We start from the raw sequence: 24,576 nt of genomic DNA on the forward strand, positions 1-24,576 counted from the left end.
CTATTTTTTTTAAATAACCATTCTAGTAAACTAAAAACATAATGCAATAATGCCAGCAATATGTATGTAGGAAGTGGTGCATATGTGAATAATCGTGTTATAAAAACAGAGCACAATATTCATAATTGTTTTCCTATTTATGTACTAAATACTCTTATCAAAAATGAGTCCTGAGTACTTGATCACCATTGATGAAGAATATTATGAATGCACTAAAATTACTTCTGCAAGCCATACTATTAGGTTCTCATAGGCACAAATAAACTAGTGTCTGAGATTCGTTTGTTTACTATTGGAAGGAGGCAAAGCATTGTGTAAGTATTATAAAATACTGCTACTGTCAGAACTCAAAGTCTTGAGAACAATAGCTAATGACTGGTGTACCTCTCCCTTGGTCCTCGGGGTTTTACAATTTGATGCACCGACTTCCAGTGACAAGGAGGGCACCCCCCCCCCCCGACCTCTGCTATTCTCACTGCTGATAGAGAGCAGCACCATAATCAGAGAGGTGTCTGTTCCCTTTGTTTCCTTATTCTCTTCCTGCTCTCTCAGCCCTCTCCATCTCATCATGTCTGGCTCAAGCATGGCGTTTCTCTAGCTGGGCAATACCATAGCGCTTCTCTTCGCTCTCTTCCTCATGGTGGAAAGGCTCTGCTTTCTCCTCTGTCTTTTGAATTTTGCTTGTGGGGCAAAACAAAGAGCAGTGGAAGCAATGGCTACAAGGACAATTCCCACCCCGGCCTTGCTAGTAGGAGAAACCCCAAGGTAAAAATATTGACCCTCTATGACCCTGTACCAGTGCAAAGAGTAGATCTCCAGCCATAGAATAATATAATAATATTAATACCCACAAAAGTGTTTACCATTTGTCAGACACTGCTCTAAATGTTTTATTACTTAACTCATGTGATCCTCACAATAACCCTATCATCATCCCCATTTTCCAGATGAGGACACCAGACACAGAACAGTTAGGATATGCAGCCAGGGTCATAAAGCTAGCTTTGCTAGTAAGAAGCAGAGTCAGGACATGAACCCAGGCAGCCTGGTTTCAGAGTCCCTGAACACACTAAACACACACACATCTTTTCCATCCACCAACATAACCAAAAGTGGCTTGAAACTGTTCTTAAAAGAGATAAAAAGTAACCAAGAGCGGTAACTTTAAAACTTCATTCTTTTTCTACCCATTCCTCTGATTTTTTTTCATCTGTGTGGTCCCAGGGAAAGATCTGAATAATTAAAGTAAAACTTCACCCTGCAAGTGAACGTAGGTCTAAACTAGGAAGGATCAGCTCATCCCATCTCTGAAAAAACAGTGCTAGAGCTCCTTAAACCACCCAGTCACTCATTTATTCAGTAACTGAGCAGAGAAGTCAGGAGGGGTGAGCATGGGGCCCCTCACCCCAATTCAGCCCCATCTTATCTTGCCAATCTTATTCCCAACACCACCATCCATTGTGGCCACATGCATCATTCCAGATTGGCCAGGAAACTGAGAAGAGTGGGGAGTATCTTTTATCTTTATATTCACCCACATTCAACATAGTGACAGTCGACTTGCTACTGTCTACTCTCTAGTGGCAAAAAGCAGGATGACATGGGACTTTGAAAAGCTCTGGAGGACCCCAGCCACTGTTGCAAATCTGAAAGCACACAGGGGACAGACAAACAATTAAAAGGAAGTTGACCACCTTGACAGTGATGATGATTATCATTGCTGGCCGGTGGGATAATGAACATGGGGTGATGACGAACACCCTTCCTTACAGACTGTAAAACATTTATGTATTAAACCTTAATCATTTCTTCCTTGCTCCTTTTATACCATCCTTTGCAGATGTGCTTAAAGGAGTCCCATTCTTTCCTGTCATCACATGGACAAATGTCCCCATCCTCAGCAAACCTAAACCATCACCCTGGACTACTGCCTGAAGCCCATTCCCATCCCCATTGGTGAGAATTGGTTTGAGGAAATAAACATGCTTTGCAAACCAAATACCAGAAAACCAGTCACAGATCCATCTTGTTCGAAAGAGATCCAGAGCAGATAGGCCCTGTTTAGGCTTCAGAGTACTTTGAATAAATAAAAACTACTTTAACTCTTTCAGAGAAAGTGTATATTTTATTACTATCCAGAGTAATCAAATAAGATGGCATCATGAAAACACAGCAAGATAAACACCAACTGTATGGATTTTCCCACCCAACTGCGTTATTAACTGAACAAACATTTGTGAAACGATTTTTGTAGATTAGGTTTATTGGTGGCATTCTAAATTGTGACCAAAATCTAGCACTGGACTCAGTTTGGCCATATGGTTACGTGTGTCTGACAGAAAGGCAATGAGTTAAGTCCATAAAGGAACCATATAAAAAAAGTTTTCACAGACACAAATGGTTTTTTACAAGTTTTTCAGTTCAGAGCCTTCTACAGAGGAGCAAAAAGACATGACTTCCAGCTTGCTCATGTAACAATATCTCCTCACCAGAGTGAATGGGAGAAATGAGGCTGCTTTCAATACAAAAGCTATGTGGTGGTTTTCTTGTTTTTATTAAATATCATGATTATCAATTCAGTCCAGAAAACTACAAGGCATCAAACCATCTACACTAATACCACAAAAGATCAAATGCTTATCCATAAAATCCTCTAGCCTCTCCACAAGATTCCTGCAAAAGAGTTTTTTGCAATTCTCTTTGAGAACCACAGTGTTATTTTCCAATTTTACTTGGAGATCATGGTTTCTCTTTAAATACCCTTTATAGAAAAAGACCACTTATTTTTATTTTGTGTTCTGTAACTGTGGCATATTATAGACCCAGTCAAAGTTTGTCAAAGAAAAATAGTCTCCCTTTTGAAAGTGAATAAAATATTCATTTACTTTGAGTAAATTTCCTCTTTGAGTCCAACCATCTGGTTCTAAATAAGGTACCCTACTTTGAACATGGATATGCTTGCCATCTGGCTACCCGATAGCGGCAATTACTTCAGGTAAATGAACCTATACCTAATTCTAAGCAAGTACATTCTACTATAGGATCCTGTGGCATAAATACACACCCTTTTTATCTGCCTACCACACACCAACTTGAGGCAAAAATGAGTGTGTGTTCTGCCTAATGGAGATAACTGACTGCCATGTGCAAACATTTCAAATCTGAGAGAAACTTATTTGCAATATTCAACAAGTGGTGAATTTTCCCTTTAGCCAAATGCTCAACAGAAAGTAGAGGAGCCTTGGGCTTTAAGAAGGAGTGGGTCCCTCTACCATCGTCCAGTGCAGGATGGGAACTAGGGATGTTGAGTGTTCCCTGTAGGACACCAGGTCCCATTCAACACCTAGTGGGGGATAAAACCTTCCAGGGGTCATAAGTATATAACAGTAGTGAAATCTAATTTTCCTGCCCTCACCTGACTTCTTCCTCTCAGACCTCTGAGGAGTAAACCAAAGAATCAGATTGACTGGGTATTAATGTGGTGTTTCCATAGAAGCTAAGTAAGGTGGACCAAATCGTAGTACTGTTCTTTAAATATTTCCAGTTGTTCACTTTGACTCCTCATTAGGCAGCATAAGTATTTATTTTTATTACAAAAATTATCCAACAATTAAGTTGGCAAAAATTATGACTAACTAAAGATCAAGCTATTTAATCATTAATCAAATGAAAATTTAGAATTTGCATCTATGTCCTCTTGGAAAGTGTGTTTTTAAATGCCAGATTACAGAGCATTTGGGGAACAAAATCATCACCAACCGAAGTTCCTGACATTAGTATGTTTAAAAAGTGTTCCAAAAAAAAAAAAAAAAGAGGTTAGAGTGGGAGAGAGCCAAAGCATAAGAGACTCTTAAAAACTGAGAACAAACTGAGGGTTGATGGGGGGTGGGAGGGAGGGGAGGGTGGGTGATGGGTTTTGAGGAGAGCACCTGTTGGGATGAGCACTGGGTGTTGTTTGGAAACCAATTTGACAATAAATTTCATATATTGAAGTAAATAAATAAATAAATAAATAAATAAATAAATAAATAAATAAAGTGTTCCAAGTACCCATAGTAACAACAGCAATCAAAAAATCAAAAAACTTTTAATATATGTAATATTAACATAATTGTGAAATGGCTCATTAGATTGTCTTTGCCATATCAACTCCAGCTAGAAACATTCAAGAAATTATCATATTCACTCTGGTATTGAAGGAAAAAAAAATATGAAGGAGAATAAGGACTTTCTCTAAGATGCTATTTAGAAACAAAACCATCCTGAGATGCCCAGAAATACTGAATCCTGATTTTCTTTGGGATGCAGAGTTTAGCCACATGTACACTAGGTTAAACTTTCAACCAAGTTATTTACGTCTTTGGGAGAAAATTGGGAGGGAGTTTGAACACAAACATGCACTAGGCGTACAAGAAATCAGTTACGGGTCAAGCAGAAACATCTGGTCTTTTTAAGAGTCCTGTTAATTTGAAAGCGCTGACCAAAACAAGCTCAGTTCCACCAAATACATTTTGGCATGGCTTAAAAAAAAAAAAAAAAAAGCAGGATTTGTTGGAAGTATTTATTTCACTAGAGCAAGATTTATCAGTAATGATATGCAACTCCCACTATTGACATTTCAACATAAGCTTGTTTCCAAACACAACATGCAAATTTGCCTTATATGCCTTTTCTCCCATATCTGATATGATCATGGGTTTTTAAAAAATATATTTAATCTGTATTGTTCAGAATATGTTGAAGGAAGTGGTAGAAGAGGCTTAAATTATCCACTTCTGATTGTAGGAGCTTGAAAGTGAATAATTTATACATTTACTTATAGGAGGCTTTAGCTATCCCACAGCTACTAAACCATTGGAAAATTTATCTGAGGTTACTTCATAGCACACTATAAAAGAATAAAACTTTTGTGTCTTCCCACAACACAGTGAAATTTCCCAGTCTCCTATACAATAACAAACTTCTTCTGTGAGTTCGCAGAGACCACAAGCCCTGGCCCATCAGAAAACCAAAGTTCAAGTCCTACCTCTCCACTGACAAGCCTGCTGATCTCAGGCACCCAGGGCTGCTCTGAGCCTCAGTTTTCTGCTGTTGTGAAAATCATTTGAGAACTGGGGAGGCTCTGCTAGGGGCATCACTGCTAATCTCCAGCCTGCCTCTACTTCTAAGGTTGTCGATTTCTTTTTTAAGTTCATTTTGGTTGTTTGCGGGCCCTCTACTCATTTCATTAATGACTCAAGGTTATTTTAAATGCAATGGATTAGGGCAAAAAGCAAGAATCACTTGTTTATTCATACAATAATATGCTTGAATGCTTACTACCATAGGATACTCATAATAGCCAATATTTATAGTGGACACTCTATATGCCAGGTATAGGTTAAGTGCTTTTCAATGCATTTGTTCATGGACACCTGCAACAATCCTGTGAGAATATTACTATTATCAAATTAAAACTAAAAGTCCGGGCTCTGGAGTCAAACTGCTTGGGTCTAAATCCCTGCTTTGTCAGCTCACTATGTGACAAATGACTTGACCTCTTGCCTCCATGTCCCTATCTATAAGATAGGAAGTGTCCTGGACAGCACCTTCCACATAGGGTTCCTGTAGGAGTGAGTTAACATACGTCGCTGGATAAGCACTAAAGGCGGTCATTGTCAGCAACTGGTGACTTAGATTCGTCAGCTTCTTCGAGCCTTCACCACAGTCACAGTTGTATCTGGGATTCGAACCCACTTTTGTTTGACTCCAAAGTCTGAGCTCTGAACAAGTGGTGGAGAGCCCCACAGCCTCTCCAAAAAAATAAAGAATAAAAGACGGTCCAAATCTAAAAAGCATCAAAGGCACTCGTTAACAAGGCATTTGAGACTGACACTAGCTTTCTCTCTTTTCACCACTGGAGTCATTTCCAGAGGCAGTAACTCAAGAACAACAAAAAACTGGAGTCACTCTGCAGTAAGAGACAGCTGGCAGCACTTGCAAGGAAATTTCTCGCTGGCATTGACCATGGGAGCCTCCCCGGGTCCCTGTCAGCCTCCCCGGGTCCCTGTCAGCCTCCCCCTTAGTCTGTCACCTGGACCTGCTCTTACTGCTCTGAATCTCAAGTTCCAGTTTTGGAAAACTTGAAGCAGCCAAAGTCATCCTCTACTCTGCGCCTGCCAGATAATAGGCGAGGTGGGCACGTTGAGGGGGAGGGAACGATTTGCCCTGCACTGATTTCTTACTTGGATGTGCCCCGGCCTTTGGCCCTCACGTATTTTCCCTGGACCGTATCTTGGCAGGCTTTTGATGCCACCCTGGTATCGCTCAGATTTCACACTACACTTTAAAAAGACCTGTGCTAGACTACGCTAGCTAAGGAACTTTGACGGGTGGGGTTTCCAGACTAGAGGAGGGGGTGGCATTCATTGTTTGGCACTGATGAATGAGTCTGTGGAGTTGGCAGCAGTGAAAGCCCGGGTATGTGGGAGATCCCAAGGGGTCTGGGTAATGGTCCTACCCCCACCTTACGCTTCCTTCCCCCACCACTCGCTTTTCGGGTCTCAGAAGCCAGCCCGGTCCCTGGGGTCGCCGGCCGCCCAGCCGTTTAAGCAGCCTGGCTGGGTGGGGCGGCGCCGGGCACCGCCTCCCTCCCTACCTTCTCTCCCCGTGGAGCACGTAGGAGCTGCGGAAGAAGCCCAAGAGCTCGTTCTCGATCAGGGCGTTGTAGATGATCTTCAGGTTGTAATTCCTCTGCGCGTCCAAGGTCCTATTCAGCACCACCACCAAGACCTGGGTTTGCGGGTAGAGGAAAAAGCCGGCCACCGGAACAGCCCCCGCCACCCGGTCCTCGGCCACCTGCACCTTCTCGACCGCCACCCGGGAGGCGTGCAGCACGACGTAGCGGGTGGCGTTCCGGCACGCGATCTCCACGTTGACCTCCCCGGAGAAGGTGAAGTTCTCCATGAAGGCGGTGAGCATCAGATTGTAGTGCAGCGGCTTGAGGTGGCCCGACAGGCGCAGCTGCGTCCACGGCTGCCACTGCTCCCGCTCCTCCTCCGACGGCGGCTGGGCTGACGGGGTCCCAGGGGTGGCCTCCCCGCCTACCTCGGGCTGCGAGGAGTCTCCGCCGGCATGGTGGTTGCGCCGGGCCGAACCCGGAAGGCTGGCGTTGCCGCCGCGCGCTGGGAAGCCGGCGGGGCCGCCGTCGGCGCCCGGCGCTGCGCTAGCTCCGCACTCGTCGAAGCGCAAGCTGAGCAGCACCGCGAGCATGGTGACCGCGAGCAGCGCCACGATGGACACGGCGAAGGCCAGCACGAGCCGCTTGTGCACCGTGATGTGGCGCTCGGTGGTGCGGGGTCGCACCCCCACGGAGTCCGTCCAGGGGTCCGAGAGCCCCCTGCCGCCGGCCCGGAGCGCGGCGTCGTTCTCCCCCATCGTGGCAGCGAAGGGTGAGCTGCTCTTCTCAGCCCCCTCCTCCTCCTCCTCCTCCTCCTTCTTCTTCTTCCTCTTCTTTTTCTTCTTCTTCTTTTTCTTCTCCTCCTCTTGCTCCCCCCGCTCGCCGTCCAGGGCCATCACACTGCCTCCTCCTCCTCCTCCCCCGCCCCCTCCGGCACCCCCCGCGAGCGGGCCACCCGGGCCACCGCCAGCGCAGGCATCAGAGAGCGCACGCGGGCCGAGGGCGCGACGCCAGCTGGGACCCTGAAGACGCCGGCCCGGGTTCTTTTAAGACGGGTTCTGGCCGCAGGCGACAGCAACCTGGGCGCCCCCCATCAGCCCCGCCTCTCTCCGGACCCCGGCGGCCGAGGCGCGGGGCTGCGAGCTCTGGGACGCGCCCAACTTAAGGAGCGTCTCGCTCGCCCCACCGCGCGCTACTTCTCCGGCCGGCGCGGGGCGCCGGGGCACATGCTGCCTCCGCCCCTGTGCGCCTGCGGCTCCCGGCTTGCCCTCCCCTGCGCCCAGCTCTCGCCCGCCTTTCGGCGGGAGCCTTCCAACGGGTCCTCCGCTAGAAAGGACTGGGAGCGGTGGAGAGGGAAGTTAGGGCTTCCGCTTTCTCTCCCCACTCCAGCGACGGCGTTCAGTCCTCTGGGTGGGATGTGCTCGTGGCAGCAGCGGCGGCGGCAGCAGCGGAGGCGCCCGAGCCATGCACTCCGCAGCCGGGGGCGAGAGGATGGCCGGGGAAGAAGAGAGCGGGGTGAACCAGGCGGGCGAAGTCCCAGGGCCGCAGAGCCGCGCCGGGAATCTGCCCTGAAGAAGGCTTCTCCTCCACCCTGGACACTTTAAGCAGCGGTGGCGGCAAACGGCGTGAGGTTGCAGACCGGACAGCGAGCCTCCCTCGTTCCGACGTTGCTCTGACCTCCGGAGATGACAAGTGAGCAAGAAGTGTCCGATCGGGCCATCCCCTTCAGGTAGATGAAGCTCCGGGTTTGCTCTGTGTCCCCGTGGGGAGAGCCGGAGTGCGTGTGTGCGAGTGCGTGTGCATGTGTGTGCGCGTGTGTGCGTGTGTGTGTGTGTGTGTACACAGTCTCCAGGTCCAGATTGCCAAGGCTACTCTGGCTGCATTCGGGGACTGAAACTCCCGGAGAAAGGCAAAGGAGAGAGCGAGAGAGCGCGAGGAGGCAGGGAAGGCGGGAGGGAGGGGAGCGGCTGAGCGGCAGAGGCAGGCACTGGGAGATTAGAGAGCTTTTCTCCGCTCTGTCACACCAGACACCCACAGCCACAGAGGGGGTTGCTGAGCCGCCTGCAAGAAGTACATTGTAAATCTTCAGCGCAGCCAGCCCCGCAGTCTCCCCTTTTCCCGACTGCTTAGCCCCATCGCGCCTCCCGGGGAGGGGGGGCGGGAATCCTTGAAGCCTCCGGCTATTAACACCGACAGCGAAGGAAGATCCTGCTGGGGAGCTGTGGCAGGATCAGATTTCACATCTAGCTCGCCTGAGGATTTGGAGGATTGTATGTAAATTGAAACAAATTCTCCAAAGCCTGACTACAGATATTATACAGTGTGATGTGTCCAGGTGTGCAGTACTAAAATAAAGGCTAGCAATGAAGCATTAGAAGCCTCCAGAAGTCAAGGCGAAAGAAAAGAAATATTTTTCCCAATGAATAATTCCTATTTTTAGACTGGGAAAATGATTAAAATATAATGCCAACAGTGTAACATCCAAGACCAAAAACTTCAGACTGAGAAAAGCTGGGGATCTGAGCCCCATCACTGGAGACTTACCAAAGCAGTGAACAAATATATTCCGCGACTGATTAGTGTTTCACTTCATTCAGCCACAATTACTTTTTTGCAGTTTTTAGTGTTATCAGGAAGATAGTTTAAACTTTTTTGGAACAGTTATCAATAGGAAGTTTTGCTGAGGCACGAGCATCAAAACAGGGTCATAGACAATTGGCTGCTTATGGACTGCTGTCTGTCTAAGTTTATAGAAGTTTTAAATTATGGTGCAGAGTGTATACGAGTACATGGGATATCCAACCCTTAGAATCTGTGCAAAAAAACTCGAATTGGAACAATATTCAGAAAAGAGCCACCCCAAAGGTAACAACTTGGTTGTTAGAGACAGATGTCTCTAGTTTTTAATAAAACAAAGTGTGATGGAGCTCAGAATCAGTAAAAAAAAAAAAAAAAAAAAGAATAAATAGAAAATAAAGAATAAAAAGAGTGCTAGCCAACTAGAATTTAAATAAAAATCTGGGGAAAAAACAGAATAAAAAGAGGTAATTCCTTTTTACATGTTTCTTTCGCATCTTCAAATCCTTAAGGCATTCTAAAAATCATGTCCATAATTATTTTTCTTGCAAAAGGGAACGTTAAATGCTACTGGCTTTGTAGTCCTGAAAATATACAGCTAAAATGTTGTGTTTGGCTTTCAAAGCATGACCAACAAGAAGAGACAGAATACACATCAACTGTAGCCTGACAACCACTGAAAACACAGCCTTGCTCAGTGAAGCTCTTTTCCATTTATCCCCAGATGGGCTACATGCCCAAAGCCATACATCCTAAAGGTCCATTTGAATCATTTTTAAATGATGATGAAAAGAAGTACCGGGTGGGATTTTTTTTTTTTTAAGCATGTTGTATGTGGGCCGCTAGCAACAGACCAAGGGAAATGCCACATTCTGTTCAAGTTACTTTTTTCTGCTCTGTTTTTAAATCTCCATGCTCTTGCTGTCCATATGTATCTGGCTGTATGCATTTTAAGAGTTGAGGAGTTGGGATTTGTTAGTTTGTTTTCACAGAATCAGGAAATAGAGTACAGACCGGCAAAAAGCACTGTGTGACTCTTAGCAGGTCACCAGACTTCTCTGACCTCAGGGTACTAATCTGGCATTTCAGGATTAACGATCTAACATCCATGGATTCAACTCACTGGGACTATCAGAGGGATCTGGAACATCTAGGAGTCTTAGAATCACTACCTAAATAAAGAGTTCACCCACTATGGGATCTTTAAGACCTTTCTCTAAAATGATATTAGTTTAGAAAAGATTCGAAGAAGACTTCTTTTAATCTTATTTGCATTTTATTGATGTGTTTATGTACTTCTGAAAATTACTACAAGGCAACTCTCAAATAGTTGAGAATTTAAGTATATGTTTACCAATTAGTAAAGTTGCTGCTGACTGTGATTAAATTAGTGGATGCATTATTTCTGAAACCCAAGTGGAGCAGACACAACCTTATTAATACAGAGTGGACACAACTTATTAAAATATTGATTCTCTTAAAATGTAACTTCATCCAATAAACTCAATATCAAGGTCAAGTGGGTAAATATTTCTTCGTCTCATATCAGTGTTATGAAAAGGTCCCAGTAAGCTCTTCCTTTTTTTTTTAATTTCTGAAAGTGTATAGCACCCTTCCTCTGAGAAGCACTTTGTAAATAATTTTTAATATTGTTTTTCTAGAGAATGTGCATTCTACCCTGAAACCACGAAAAAAATAAGAGGCAAAATTTCAGATCATGTACCTAACCAAAATATTAAAGAGATGACTCACTAATATTCCTATTAAGAAGTTGCCTTCAGTGTTGTCAATCACTAAATTGAAGACAGCTTGCACTTTGCTAATGCTAGAGCCCTGTAGCAGGATAAGACTTTCCAGAGTGCTTGACGCTTCTCTCCAAAACACATTTATTGTTGGGAGAATTTTATAACCATTTTCTTAACCAACAAATGTCTTTAAAGACCTTTTGTAGCCATAGTTGATTTAAGAGACTTGTAAAAGTGCAAACAGTGCGAACACTTAATATACATGAGACCGACAGAAGTTATTTTTAATTAAATCTCCACCTTGGTCCTGTGAATAATCAACGTGAACTATCTCTGAGCGAATGCACCAGCTTCAGTCTTTATTCTGTTGACACCAGAGCTGCTTTTTTTTTCCCTTCACTCTGGTTTGTATGTAGAGGCGCAGCTTAAGTGTCCTTAAGGACTCAGTCCTTCAAGTGTGATGAGCACTTCACATCCAGAAGTAGCTTGTCTCAGAAGAAAGAACTAAATCCCAGTCTGCCCTCACCCCCGTACATTATCTTAACACAGTTACTTTAGGACTCAGTTTCTTGATGTGTTCGTGCTCAGGGGTCTCTCCTGGTTTTTTTCATTCTGTGAAAAAAGATTCCAGAGCTAACATACTAGTCTCTTTATGCTCTCCCATGATTTTTAATTGTTTCTCTATTGAGAAGAAAAAAATTTTTTCAATTAAAAAATCAAAGTTTCATGGGTAAAGAAACTTCATAAAAATATACCGCACTAACACAAACATGGGGAGTTTGGGGAGGAAACAACCACGGCCACTCTGCCAGTGAACAGGACTGATATGTTTTGAGTGGGATGTGTTCCTGAAGGCCCCACACAATTAGAGACTAATGCTGACAACGAACGACAGAAGTCTGTTTACTAGCTAAAGTGGTGCCGCCATGTGGCAATTATAAAAAGGCAGTTTGAAATTTGAGATTGTGAGATATATATATATATATATATATATATACACATATATATATATATTTTTTAAGTAAGCTCTATGCCCAACATAGGGCTTGAACTCACAACACTAAGATCAAGAGTTGCATGCTCTTCTGACTGAGCCAGCCAGGTGCCCGGAGACTGTGATAATTTGATGAAATTTTTAATTTGAGAAAACTCACCTTATTGCCAACTTTATTAATATTTTTATATTGCATGATTTCAAAAGTTCATGCCATTTAACCACTGCACCTCCTGACATTGTTGAGGGGTTTCATTTAAGAAACACTCTTCTAGATAGAATAGTCTTCAAGATCTTAAAGAGGGAATGAGGAGAGTTGTTTAAAATTAGCCATAATTCTTTTGTAGCAACGTGGATGGAACTGGAGAGTGTGATGCTAAGTGAAATAAGCCATACAGAGAAAGACAGATACCATATGGTTTCACTCTTATGTGGATCCTGAGAAACTTAACAGGAACCCATGGGGGAGGGGAAGGAAAAAAAAAAAAAAAGAGGTTAGAGTGGGAGAGAGCCAAAGCATAAGAGACTGTTGAGAACTGAGAGCAAACTGAGGGTTGATGGGGGGTGGGAGGGAGGAGAGGGTGGGTGATGGGTATTGAGGAGGGCACCTTTTGGGATGAGCACTAGGTGTTGTATGGAAACCAATTTGACAATAAATTTCATATATAAATAAAAAATAAATAAATAAATAAAAATAAAATAAAATTAGCCATAATTGAGACAGTGTAATTTCATGATGTCTGTAGTTTGCAAACTGTAATTAACACCCTGATTTAACTGTTAGTTGTCTGACTTCTATTTATTTAAAAATATTAATCTGAAAGGAAATTATATCTAATTTGACTGTGTCTCTTTTTCTCACATAAAATCTGTAAAACTGTAAAGTTTTTTTTTTAAAAGAAAACATTCCCTAAGCATTAATATATTACTATATGTTATTAGTCTTAGGAAAGTCTCATAATTACACTTTCACCAAAACAGAACAAGTCTTACAACACAAAAGGTCCCCTCTAGATGGCCAATATAAAAGTGTAATCAAATATCTACAGTGTCATTACCAATTCCAACATTAAACGTTATATCCAGAGAGGAGAGAATTACAATCTCGAGAAAGTTGTGTTGTTATTTGTGGGTTCTAACACCAAGTTAAAACTCTTCAGTGTTCACTGTAGGCTTTTTGGTTTATGATCTCAGTCAGAAAGTTCCATAAAAAGGCAAAAACTGTGTCATGGAAATGTGTACAGTTTATTCATGAAAACCAAAAACATAGTATGTACCACATTCTACAAACAAAATAGAAATTAGGTAAGTCTCTGGAGATGTTTCTGTTAAACTAGTCGATTTGTCTAGTAGCTCAAGAAGTGGAAATAGTAAATATGGTTTTTACCATCACTTTTAGCTGTTCAAACCCATGTTTCTAGATAAATATGGCAGAAAGAATTAATGGAAATAATAGCTAAGATTTTTCAAGGGCTCATCTTGCACCAGGTATTTATCTAAGCACTTTATGCTATCTTTTTTAATCATGAAAATAAACCTATGAGGTCAATGCGGTTACTTCCCCCATTTGACAGATGAAAACTGAGGCCTTAGCAAGACGAAATACCTCGCCCAAAGTCATTTAATTTGTAGGTGGCAGAGCTGGAATTCCAAATTAGGCAATGTTACTTCATCGCCTGCATGTACACTTAACCATTATACCATACTACTTGCTGAAAGATAAGCCAGATGTAAACTATCCAGCTGCATAATTGGTATTTGCTGCACAAATTGTGAAGTCAGTGCTGGGCAGAGGGCTAGAGGTATAGCTTTGAACCAAATAGCCATGGTCTCCACCCTCTTTGGACAGTTCAGTGCCTGGCACACAAGGAGTGCCAGGTGAGTGTTTGTTAAATGAAATGAATAAACAGAGAAAAGGTAGTATGACCCTGAGCAGAATAATAATTATAATTTTATAAAATAATGACAGAAAGAAAAAAGGAGAGCATTATTCATTCTGGATTGAGAACTAAGTAGTTGAAAGAGTTGACTATGGCTTATTTTCATACTGCAGAACAAGCAATTTATATGCCTTAGAAATCTTACTTCCTGAATGCATTAAAAAATGTATCTTTGACCCAGGCTTATTTGACAACTCAAATTTACATGATTTGAAGGGTGCCTCACCTCTTTGAAACCACAAAAAGTATCTGCTTCAAAGGCACACATATCAATATTAATGTAAGTCACATGAAGACATAAAATATCCAGTTTTATTTCTTCTTCCATATGTATCTCCTGATCCATGGTTTTTTCTCTTTTCCAATCATTTATCTACTCTTCTTCCATTTAACAGTAAAATATATTATTTATCTAGTAAAACCTGTGCTTACTACACTTTACTGTACCTATCTCTCTTTGTACCTGCACTTTACTGATATATGAATGTTTATCACTGTAGCTCTTTAAAAGGGGTTAATTACAATATTTTCTTAAATTTGAGGTAGCAAAGTGGGTTATAAGTGGGTTGATTTCTAAGAAATTAGAAGAAATATGGTGAGGTTTTTTCGTTTAGACAATGACATATCACCAATCCTGAAGTCATATAGTTGTGAGTTTTTGAAAGCTGGTTTTAAACTGTAGTTTTTTATTTTTAATAATAGAATATAAAATACATAATATATAGTTTTGCTGAGTCAGTATTCTAGTCAAAGACACAGTTATTTCAGGCTAAAAACACATCTTCTGTTAGGAAAATATTTCACAAGATATATGTGTGTGTGTGTGTGTGTGTGTGTATACATATATATATTGTACACACATATATATATTGCATATACACACAACAGTAAAAATTAAAATTGCATTATTTTTCAACTCATTGAATTTCTACTTTGAAACTAAGAAAAAGGATGAATCATAATATCCCCCTTCAAGTTTTAGTCTTGTGTATGAACAACCTATCTCTTAATCATGAACTGAACAAAAGCCTCTTTTTTTTTGGTCTATACCTTCTCCTTGCTCATAATCAGAGTTGTTTTCCTTCCACCACATGCACTATAACTAAGGCTCCCCCATGCATCTTTGTTTTTAGAGTTATATATGAAGGCTATGCCAACGTCGTATCCTTTTTTCTTTCTCTATATATGGTTCTCTGAGAACGTTTCCCCATTTCCATCCTGGGAATATGCTCCAGGTGCCTTGAAAGTTAGGTGACATTTTGTATTTTTGGACCCAGGAATTATTCTAGGAATTTAAACAATTAGACTTTGGCTAAAATGCCTTTTCCTTGGTGGTTTAAAAATATTTTTAAGCTATTACTACAAATACTAAAAATCTAAATAAACCATTATATTATTAATATTATAATGTTAAATAGGTAATTTTTTTACATTTATATTAAGTGTATTAAGTACTAGGCACTGTATAAAACATAAAAAAGAACTGTTCATAATTGTTCATGTCCACAACTGGTCATGGAATCTGTATATGAGAAAAAAAAAACTTCCCTACAGAAGAACTACAAAGAAATACTCAGACTACTAACTCTTTTGAAAATAACCCATTGCTTGATAAGATGAAACTTCCTTACTCCAAAAAGTCTGTAGGGAAAAAAAACAATGAGCCTGGATATCAATGTTTTGAGTTACTAGCATATTAAAATTTGGATGATCGTTTCATGAAATAGGTTGAATGTTTATAATGGAATTGATTTAGTATAAAAGTTGCCTGTGATCTTCACTTTTGTCACTTTTCTCTTTAGTGCCACCTTGTGGGTTAGCCAATAACAAAAAAATATATACGGTTTTGAGTTTGGGTTTGGTTTTTTTTGTTTGTTTTGCTTTTTCTCTGCTGTGTTAAAGTTCATCTTAAAAAGTATTGCAGTAAAACTCAGATGTGAAGTGGCTTCTGTGTTTTCTCAGAGAAGCAAACACTTCACTAGAAGATATTTTCCACAATTCGGCAATTGGCCATTTCGGACACCAGAAGAGTTGGAAATATTGGGTCTACACAAAAATCAATATTCATTTACAGGATAATCACCAAACTTATCTTGGATAACATAAGTGGCAAGCTGTTACTTGTGATTTTTCCATAAGAAAAATGTTTTCTAAACTCCATATCGTTATTTCTACAACAGTGTCCCATGAGAATTGATTCTAAGTGAGTCAAAACACTGCTTAATCCTGTTTTAGAAGAAGCTCCCGTACCTGATTTAGACTTGTAGGCAGCTTACTTCTAGCATCAGATTTAATTTACACTAAGTTATCTTACTCAGTTTATTTTTTAATTATGCTGAAGTTATAAGGGAATAAGGAAAAAGTACAATACGTTGAAATGTCATTTTTATTGGCAATACACAGGACATGTGTCCTATGTTTTCTAACATTTTCCATATGCTAGAGATGCTACAATAATCTTTTGAATAACCAAACAAGAAAGAAAGAGTTTCTCCTCTTTGAAATACCTAAACATATTAGAATTTATTGCTAAGTTTTCTGTGGTATGATGAAGAAGTAAATTTTAAAATTGCATTTATGGAGTCATTTCAGAGCAAGTGAAAATCATGTATTCGGGCCACTCTGAAAGTACAAATGTCCATATGTCAATTCTTCCTGCCCTATTAGGAGCTGAAGGTTGTACTAGGTGTTATTCAAAAAGTAATTTCCCCTAGATGTACAATAAAGCCTCAGGTTTGACCTATAACCTGAATATCATAAGCTATCAGTTATCTATGCTGGAAGCACACCAACAACAAAAAAATTAAGTATTATTATAGCCTTGCTAACATCTTATTATAGAACCAAAGTAGCCAGTATCAATAAGGCTGCAAGAACCTTGGGATTTAACTCCTTAGTCGTTTTTAGTTTGAACAAGTATTATGCTTTGTTTCTAAAAGTAGTATATTGTGCTTTCCAATTCAGGAAATGCATTTTAATTGTTAAATCTTACACCCTTTGATATTTGAATTTTTCCAGGACGTCATGATACACAATCAGTTTCCCATGGATTTGGTACAAGAGCAAATTAAAAGGTGCCGTAGAATGGCAACGTTCACTCTATCATCCTCTATTTATCCTTTACATGACTATCATTGAACAAGTCCTTGTTCTTAGAATTTATCCTAAAACAAAACAAAACAAAACAAAAAACTAGGGCAAGGCTTTCTTCCCTGGGGATCATGAAAAGTTGTGACTGTTTTTCCATTTATGCTGCCGCTTTAACTTTAGTAAACTGTCATGCGGTGTCATTCAGATCCTCAGACACGTGTGTTGGCAGTGGTGGGGCTAAATGATATTCAAATAAGCGAGACCTTTATTTGAGTACAGCTTAACTCTAGGAATGAATTTTAGCCTCTTCTCATTCTTATTATATTCATGTTCAGCATATGGGTTTTTTTAAACAAGTTACAAAAAGCAACAAAACCCATCCATATCTACTCTGTTACAGATTCCAAATTAAGCAGATCCTGATTAATTGAGTTATGTTATACACCAACAGCCTTCCACTTTAATGTCAAAAGGCTTTTATGATCTCTATTCAGTTCCTCTTAAAGTGAGATGGAACACAATATTTCCTTGACATTTCTGAGAATTTCAGTTTCAAAGGATCATTTATTCCTTTAATCTTCCAATGTGGAAAAGTAATGAACATCGACTCGTTTTTAGAAGCGCTAACATTCAACTAGGTAAACTTAGTAAGTGATAGCTATTAATGTTCTCTTTTGTCTTCTAGACAGAAAATCAAAGCTATTTAAAGTAAAGGATGTGTTTAACATCAATGTATGTCCAGAAGTTAACATTAATGTTTACAAACACTTTCTGGGACCATTATGTCTTATTTGGGTGTGTGTGCATGTGTGTGTCTTTATTCATCTGTATCTATCTATAAAGATGTAGAGATAGATATAAATAGATCAAAACTATATATGTTCCTATATGGTCTGAATAAGTGTTTTATTTGTCACTGTGCTAACCTGCAGTGTTATACAGTGCACAAATAGTTCTCTGTGCCTCTCCTTCATTTTCAGTGTTTGCCACGAGAGCCAAATCGAACTGCTGGTGTGATAGTCATCCAAATATGTAATTCTAAAACCATGCTTATAGGATCATCTCTTTATTTCTATGAGATTTGCCTATAGTAATTATCTGTTTAATGTTCAGAGCTCTATAGCAGTTCTCTTTTAAATGTTCAGAGCAAGAGCACATACCTTCTAGGATGTGCAAATAATCAAGTCCTAGCAACATTATGAAATATAATCCACATTCTGAATTGAACAGAATGAGCCCTCAGATCTGACTGCCGAAAGCTCAAAATGTTAATGCCCGTGACACACCTCATACGTTTTAGCAAGTTGAAATTGCGTTGAAACAAGAGGATGAGTTATGATCTTGACCTTTACCTGTGTCACCAGCCTTTCTGCTCCTGCTCACCTGAGAGGGGAGCTTCTGCTCTGCAGAGAGAGGGCTGGCTGCAGATCTTCACCTCCTATCTGTTTCTACAATTCCAGAAAGGATTGGCCTGAGGAATTTTATCTTGTGGCGCTCCACTGTGAACTGACTTAATTAAATTTTTCCCAAAGTACAACATTCCCCGGTTCTTTCTCAGGAAAGCAAATTGAGGAGACACAGAAACAGGTCTAAATGAAGTGCATTTTTTTTAATTGATTCAAACAATAACGCCATGAAAAAGCACTTTGAATTTTTCAATTCCCAGGCAATTGGTTCTAAAAAGAAAACCATTCTAAATTATCCACATGCTCTCATTTATTAGTCTAGAGCTCTTGCCAAGGAATTATTTGCAAAGGTAATATATAGAACATCGTGGTGATTTACTTACTTTTCTAATACCTTTCGCCCAAAAACTCTGTAGAACTGAAAGTATGCCAGCAAAGAGAAGTGTCTATAAGAAAAGACTCACTAATAAACAAGAAGTATCTGAAAATAAAAGAGCTGAATCCCATTTTTAAAAATCAAATTTCATGGGGGTAAATGCCATAGATGTCATTGTTTATTTATTGATAACCACTTAAGAATAATCTGTAATTTCTTCCTAATCCTCAAAATAGGTAGGTTTCTGCCAGTCATGTTATCTCTTGAGGAAAAGTGTCTTATGAAATTACCACCTGATTTTATAAAGCCCAGACAACTTTAAACAAAACTGAGTACCCTTCATTTGCCCAATAAGCATTCACAAATGTTAAGATAAAGAACAGTAAACTAACAAGTTAACCGTGCTTTAACTGAAAGATAATTTTCTGCACCCTTGGGGATCCTGTCCAGTACCACTGAGATCTAGAAAAATACAACCAGGAGAGGCACTGGTTGGTTGGTTTTTTTCCCAGAAAGCCACTACCTACTTTCTTGGTACTTATCTGACAACTCAAGAAGGGGGGAAAAATATCCTAGGTAGGTCTAAAATTCTTATCTAAATCCTTCTTAAATTGTGCCTTTCAAATATGTGAGATATTATGTGAAATGGGTTTTTAAAGAAGTATTTAGAAATGACTTCCAACTCTTATTAACCTTATGGAAAGCAGTTTAGCAACAGCTGTCAAAATTCACAAATCTAAAATCTATAGCAAGATTTCTGAGATATCTTGTATTATAACTGTTGGTATGACTCTCTTCTACTAGAATAAAAGCTTCTTCAGGGCAGGAACACATATATTCACTTATGTATTTGTAAAGCAAGAAAAATCTTTGGTATATACTGAAAACTTAGTAAGTATATGTTTAATGAATGAATACTCCATTGTCATCAGCTTCTTGGCCCCTTCTTTCTCTGATTTAAGGCTTCTCTCCTCCTCCCTCTCTTTGGAGCACTCTTTGGCCTCCATGCCTGGTGTGGGTGCCCTTCAGCTTGGCCTCTTATAAGTTGTCCCAGTGAGCCACCCTCTTGGGGTTGTCCCATAGCCAAGACCCTGCGCTTTCCTAACTCTGGCCTAGAAATATGGCATCATAGTATTTTTTGAAAGCATTTTTTAACTACATTTTTGAGGATAGGAACTAGCAAACAAAAACAATATCGATTTCTCTGAATAAGTCAGTAGTAAGTACAATCTAGAATCAGTATCTGTCTGCTCAGCTTCAATTTTGGAATCCAAAGTGATGTGTTCTCCTGCAAGGAGAATTTGAGACAATATAGGCCACATAGTGGAGTCATACTTTACACAGGAGCTAGATTCTGAAATTGTCATATAAAGTAAGAAGCCCCTATAGCCAAATTTGCCCTTGAAAATCCCCTAAAACTGGGGTCAAAAGGCAGTGAACCACAGATCTGCATCTTCATTCTATATAGCAATATATACATGTAGATATAAGTGTAAAGTATATACACCAATACAATATTTTCATAAATACCAATATGTTGTGACTCCACTGTTTTAATAACACTGCTACCAAGTCACTCTTATGTTTCTGTGATACCAAAATAACCAGCCAATGCAAAAAAGTCCAGTTAAAAATAATGGTAATGCCTTCCTTCCTTTGCAACAGGAAGGAGTCAGGGCTCATACAGGGTGAGCCTCTGAGCAGATCAGAGGCCCAGCAGGATTGGATGATTAGCTACATACACAAAGAGTTGGGTTTTTTAGTGCTGGAGAAAGGAGATTACACATGTGGAAAGGGCAAAGAGTACAGATGACCCCTGTGGGGTTGGATCATTGGATTAGAATTGGAAGAGTAGATAGAAACATATGGTTTTATAGATTTATACAGAGATAAAGATATTTCAGTGTGTGTGTGTGTGTGTGTGTGTGTGTGTGTGTGTGTGTATGCATTAAGTCATTAAGAGGACCTGAGAGCATAACACCTTAGTAGCAAAGAGCAAACTTAATGTCTAAGTCTTGGTTTCTAAATACATTTTTCCAGGGCTCACTACAGATTCTAAGGGAGGATCAGGGAAAGAATAAGATACACTTTGAACATATTAATCTGCCATATAATAAGGAAGTTCTCAAAAGAATGATGGGGACATTAACCAAATAACATAGGAGCCACCTTGAAGAAACTCCCACTGACTAAATTTGGAACAATTTGAGCATTAAAATAAAAAATAACAGTAATGGATTATAACCCACAGAATAAAATAGGAATCCATGAATCCACACTGCTATAATACTAGATAAGCAGGAAGAAACCTTTTTTAGACTGGAGTTCCAACTAATGAATACAGAAGGAATTCAGGCAAGACACAACAATGAATGCTAAAATTACTGAGTGAAAGTAAGATGAGGAATAGACTCTTACACAGTCTCAATGTATCTCTCTACAAAAAGTTTTTTAACTACAAAAGAAAAGAAAAATTAACTTTACAGTGGAGAAACTTAACAGATACCATCCGAATCAAGTATTCAATGTCACCACTACCAGTAATGGGACAAATCAATATCACGTGCCACCTGATAGGATACAGTGAGAAGAACACATAACTTCTTCAGTATTCCAGCAAAGAAAGAAATTCATAACCTGGTTATAATCAAGAAGAAATATCAGACAGGGGCGCCTGGGTGGCTCAGTTGGTTAAGCGTCTGTCTAACTTCGGCTCAGGTCATGATCTCATGACTCGTGGGATCGAGCCCCATGCTGGGCTCTGTGCTAACAGCTCAGAGCCTGGAGCCTGCTTCAGATTCTGTGTCTCCCTCTCTCTCTGCCCCTTCCCCACTCATGATCTGTCTCTCTCTCTCTCAAAAATAAGTAAACATTAAAAAAAATTTTAAATAAATATCAAACAGAACATTAGAAAACTTCTATAAAATAACTGACTTTCAAAAATGTCAGAGTCATGAAAGTCCAGTAGACACAGAGGAAGTCTTCCAGAGTGAAGGAGGCTGGAGACACATGATAGTTGAACACAATGTGTAGTCCTGAACTGGACCTTTTGCTCTAGGGACATTATTAGAACAATTGACATAATTTGAATCACGGATCTGGAAGAAGGTATTAAGTTTGCCATGTTATTCCTGCAACTCTTCTCAGTTTGAAATTACTTGAAAGTAAAAAGTTAAAAAAAAAAAAAAAGAAGTCCAAGCTTATTAGTACTTTTTTTTTTAATTTAATGTTTATTTTTGAGAGAGAGAGAAAAAGAGAGCAAGTGGGGAAAGTTCAGAGAGAGAGGGAGACACAGAATCTGAAGCAGGCTCCAGGCTCTGAGCTGTCAGAGCTCAATGCAAAACTCAAACTCACAAACCATGAGATCATGACCTGACCTGAAGTCAGACACTTAACCGACTGAGCCACCTAGGTGCCCCTCATTAGTACTTTTTTTAAATTCCCAGTGTGCAGCTCCAAAGTTACCGAAGCCAGGAAAGGAACATTGGTTGAAAAACAGTAATAACAGCATCAATAAAGTGTCAGAGAAGATGAACTAATCATATGATGTCAACCAACCAATTGTCTCCCCATACTTTTTGGATTTTATCTACTCTCTGCACATCCCAAAAGGCATCAGTTTTGCTTATTCACATGTTTCCTTTCACATCTCCCGGGCACCCATTTAAGACAGCAGAAGATATTTTGAGAATACCGTTCGCAACTACTTTTATCTTTTTCTTTCCTTTCCTTTTCTGCGTCCCTTCCTTCCTTCATTTATTTATTTTGGAAGCAGCATTCATCCTACTGGGAGAACTCACCCTAAACATGGAATACCTTGCTCACCCCTTGACACAAAGTTGCAGCTGATAAGACAAAAGAGAGAAGAGCCACTACACACCTGCCCTTCTGCAGGCCTCTTCATCCCGCCAACAGTCTCTCACACCTGTTCTTCTTTACCACCATTTTCCTCCTTTCTTCTCCGGACCTGGAATGTAAAATTGTCCTTCAAATTAACTAACAAAAGTAGGCCTCTGGCAACTGTTCCGGCCCTACAGTCTCAAAGCCCTCACTTGAGACATAAAAAGAAAGGAAATCGGGACTGTGTGCATATTCTTTTTTAACTCTTTTTTTTCTTTTTCTTTTTTTAACCATCTAACCCATCTTCCCCTGCATTAAGTCTGGGTTAATGCACCCCTGCCACTCGAAACAGCACTTGTCGGAAATATGGGAAATTGTTAAAAGAGACGAAACCTCACTGGCTCTGTACTGAGCCTGGAGCCTGCTTTGGATTCTGTGTCTCCCTCTCTCTCTGCCCCTCCCCCGCTCATGCTCTGTCCCTCAAAAATAAAGAAACATTTTAAAATTTTTTCAAAAAGAGAGAAGAAACCTCAGAAGATCAAAATTCAAACTACCTTGACTACAATTAAAATAGCCGCCATTCTGTAGTTATGACAGGAGAGGTAGAAAAAGGACTACGACAAAGAGATAGTCCAAGATGCCAAGCAACGTCCATGTAACACAGATGCATCTGAGAAACAATGGCCTCAAGTTCTATTAGGAGAGATAGTTTAGTTCTCTTGCCAAAACCTACCTCACAGAAACTTAGGAAATACACTGCTAAATAGCCTAGTGCTTTCCTCCTTATAGTCACTCTGATCTGATGATGATGATGAGAATGATGATAAAAACAAAGCAACTAAAGCAACTAGGCAGCACTATTTGTGGCATCATAAAAACCATTGCTAATATCTTCATTCCCTCTGAGATCTTTTTAGTCAAGAAGTATTGCAACTTAAACTGCATATCACGTTTATTGCTTATGTCCTGTGATGCGATGCTCATACACTGCTGGTGGGAGAGTGCAGTTGCTTGATTTCATCCAATAGCCCCTCTCATTAAGCTGCATCTCTGGGCTGAAGAGAATCCCGGGTCTATGTTCTTCTGGCCCAGGATCTGCCCCACACCTCTGAAAATACTACAGCTTTCCTTAAATACTATGGGTACCACAAGGAGGGAGTTGGGATGTGTTCCACAACTTTCATCAATCTCTTTTCAGTATGGCCACTAAATCAAGTATTAGATTGTAAGGTTTCTTTTCTGAAACTTGTCCCAAGATTACCATCCCTGCAACTTACTTACTTATTTATTAATTCATTTACTCAGCTAACATTTGTGAAGAAACCAGTGTGCACCAGACATTGTTCTTGGCATAGTGAACAAAATGGATTAAAATTCCTGATCTCATGGAGCTTGCATTCTAATATTGGACACAGACAAGGAAAAAAAATTTAAGATAAATGGGAATAAGAGAAGGGACATAGAGAGTGATAGGTCCAGGAAGAGGGATTACGATATTAAACATGACAGGGAAATCCTCACGTTTAAACAAAGACTTAGAGGAAGTGAGGTGTGTGTATCACTGAGGGAATGGGAATAGCAGGAGCAAAGGCCCTGAGACAGGAATGTGGCTGGTGTATTTGAGACATGGCAAGGAGACCTGCGTGGCTAGAGTAGAGTAAGTTAGAGAGACAGAAAAAGGAGGTGAAATCAGAAGGATAGTGGGGAGCCAATATTGTATAAGGTTTGGCACGCTTTTTATGAGGACTTTGCCTTTATTCTGAGAGTGATGAAAAGTCCTTGGAAATTTTTGAGTTGAGGAATGACATAATCTGTTTTGAGTTCTAGAGAAATCCTGGTGGTAGATTTGATGAGAATTCACATAAAGATAAAAAAGGAAAAAGAACAGTTGTGAGGCCATTGAAATAGTCCATGCAAGGGATGGCTCTGGCCTGGACTAGACTGGTAGCA

At 40.3% G+C, this 24,576-nt stretch overlaps 1 protein-coding gene across 1 annotated transcript in view; it reads right to left on the reverse strand.

Annotated features, from left to right (window-relative positions):
• Positions 1 to 7,569, reverse strand: part of TRHDE (thyrotropin releasing hormone degrading enzyme) — a 387,000-nt gene extending 379,431 nt beyond the window's left edge. Inside the window, exon 1 of the mRNA XM_040491410.1 lies at positions 6,638 to 7,569. Within this exon, the coding sequence (XP_040347344.1) occupies positions 6,638 to 7,554 (917 nt within the window). The 5' untranslated portion in view covers positions 7,555 to 7,569. The remainder of the gene's footprint in view (positions 1 to 6,637) is intronic.
• Positions 7,570 to 24,576: the final 17,007 nt, after the last annotated feature.

Source organism: Herpailurus yagouaroundi, unplaced genomic scaffold (genome assembly GCF_014898765.1).
Source record: "Herpailurus yagouaroundi ecotype Mexico unplaced genomic scaffold, PumYag 182, whole genome shotgun sequence".
NCBI lineage: Eukaryota > Metazoa > Chordata > Mammalia > Carnivora > Felidae > Herpailurus > Herpailurus yagouaroundi.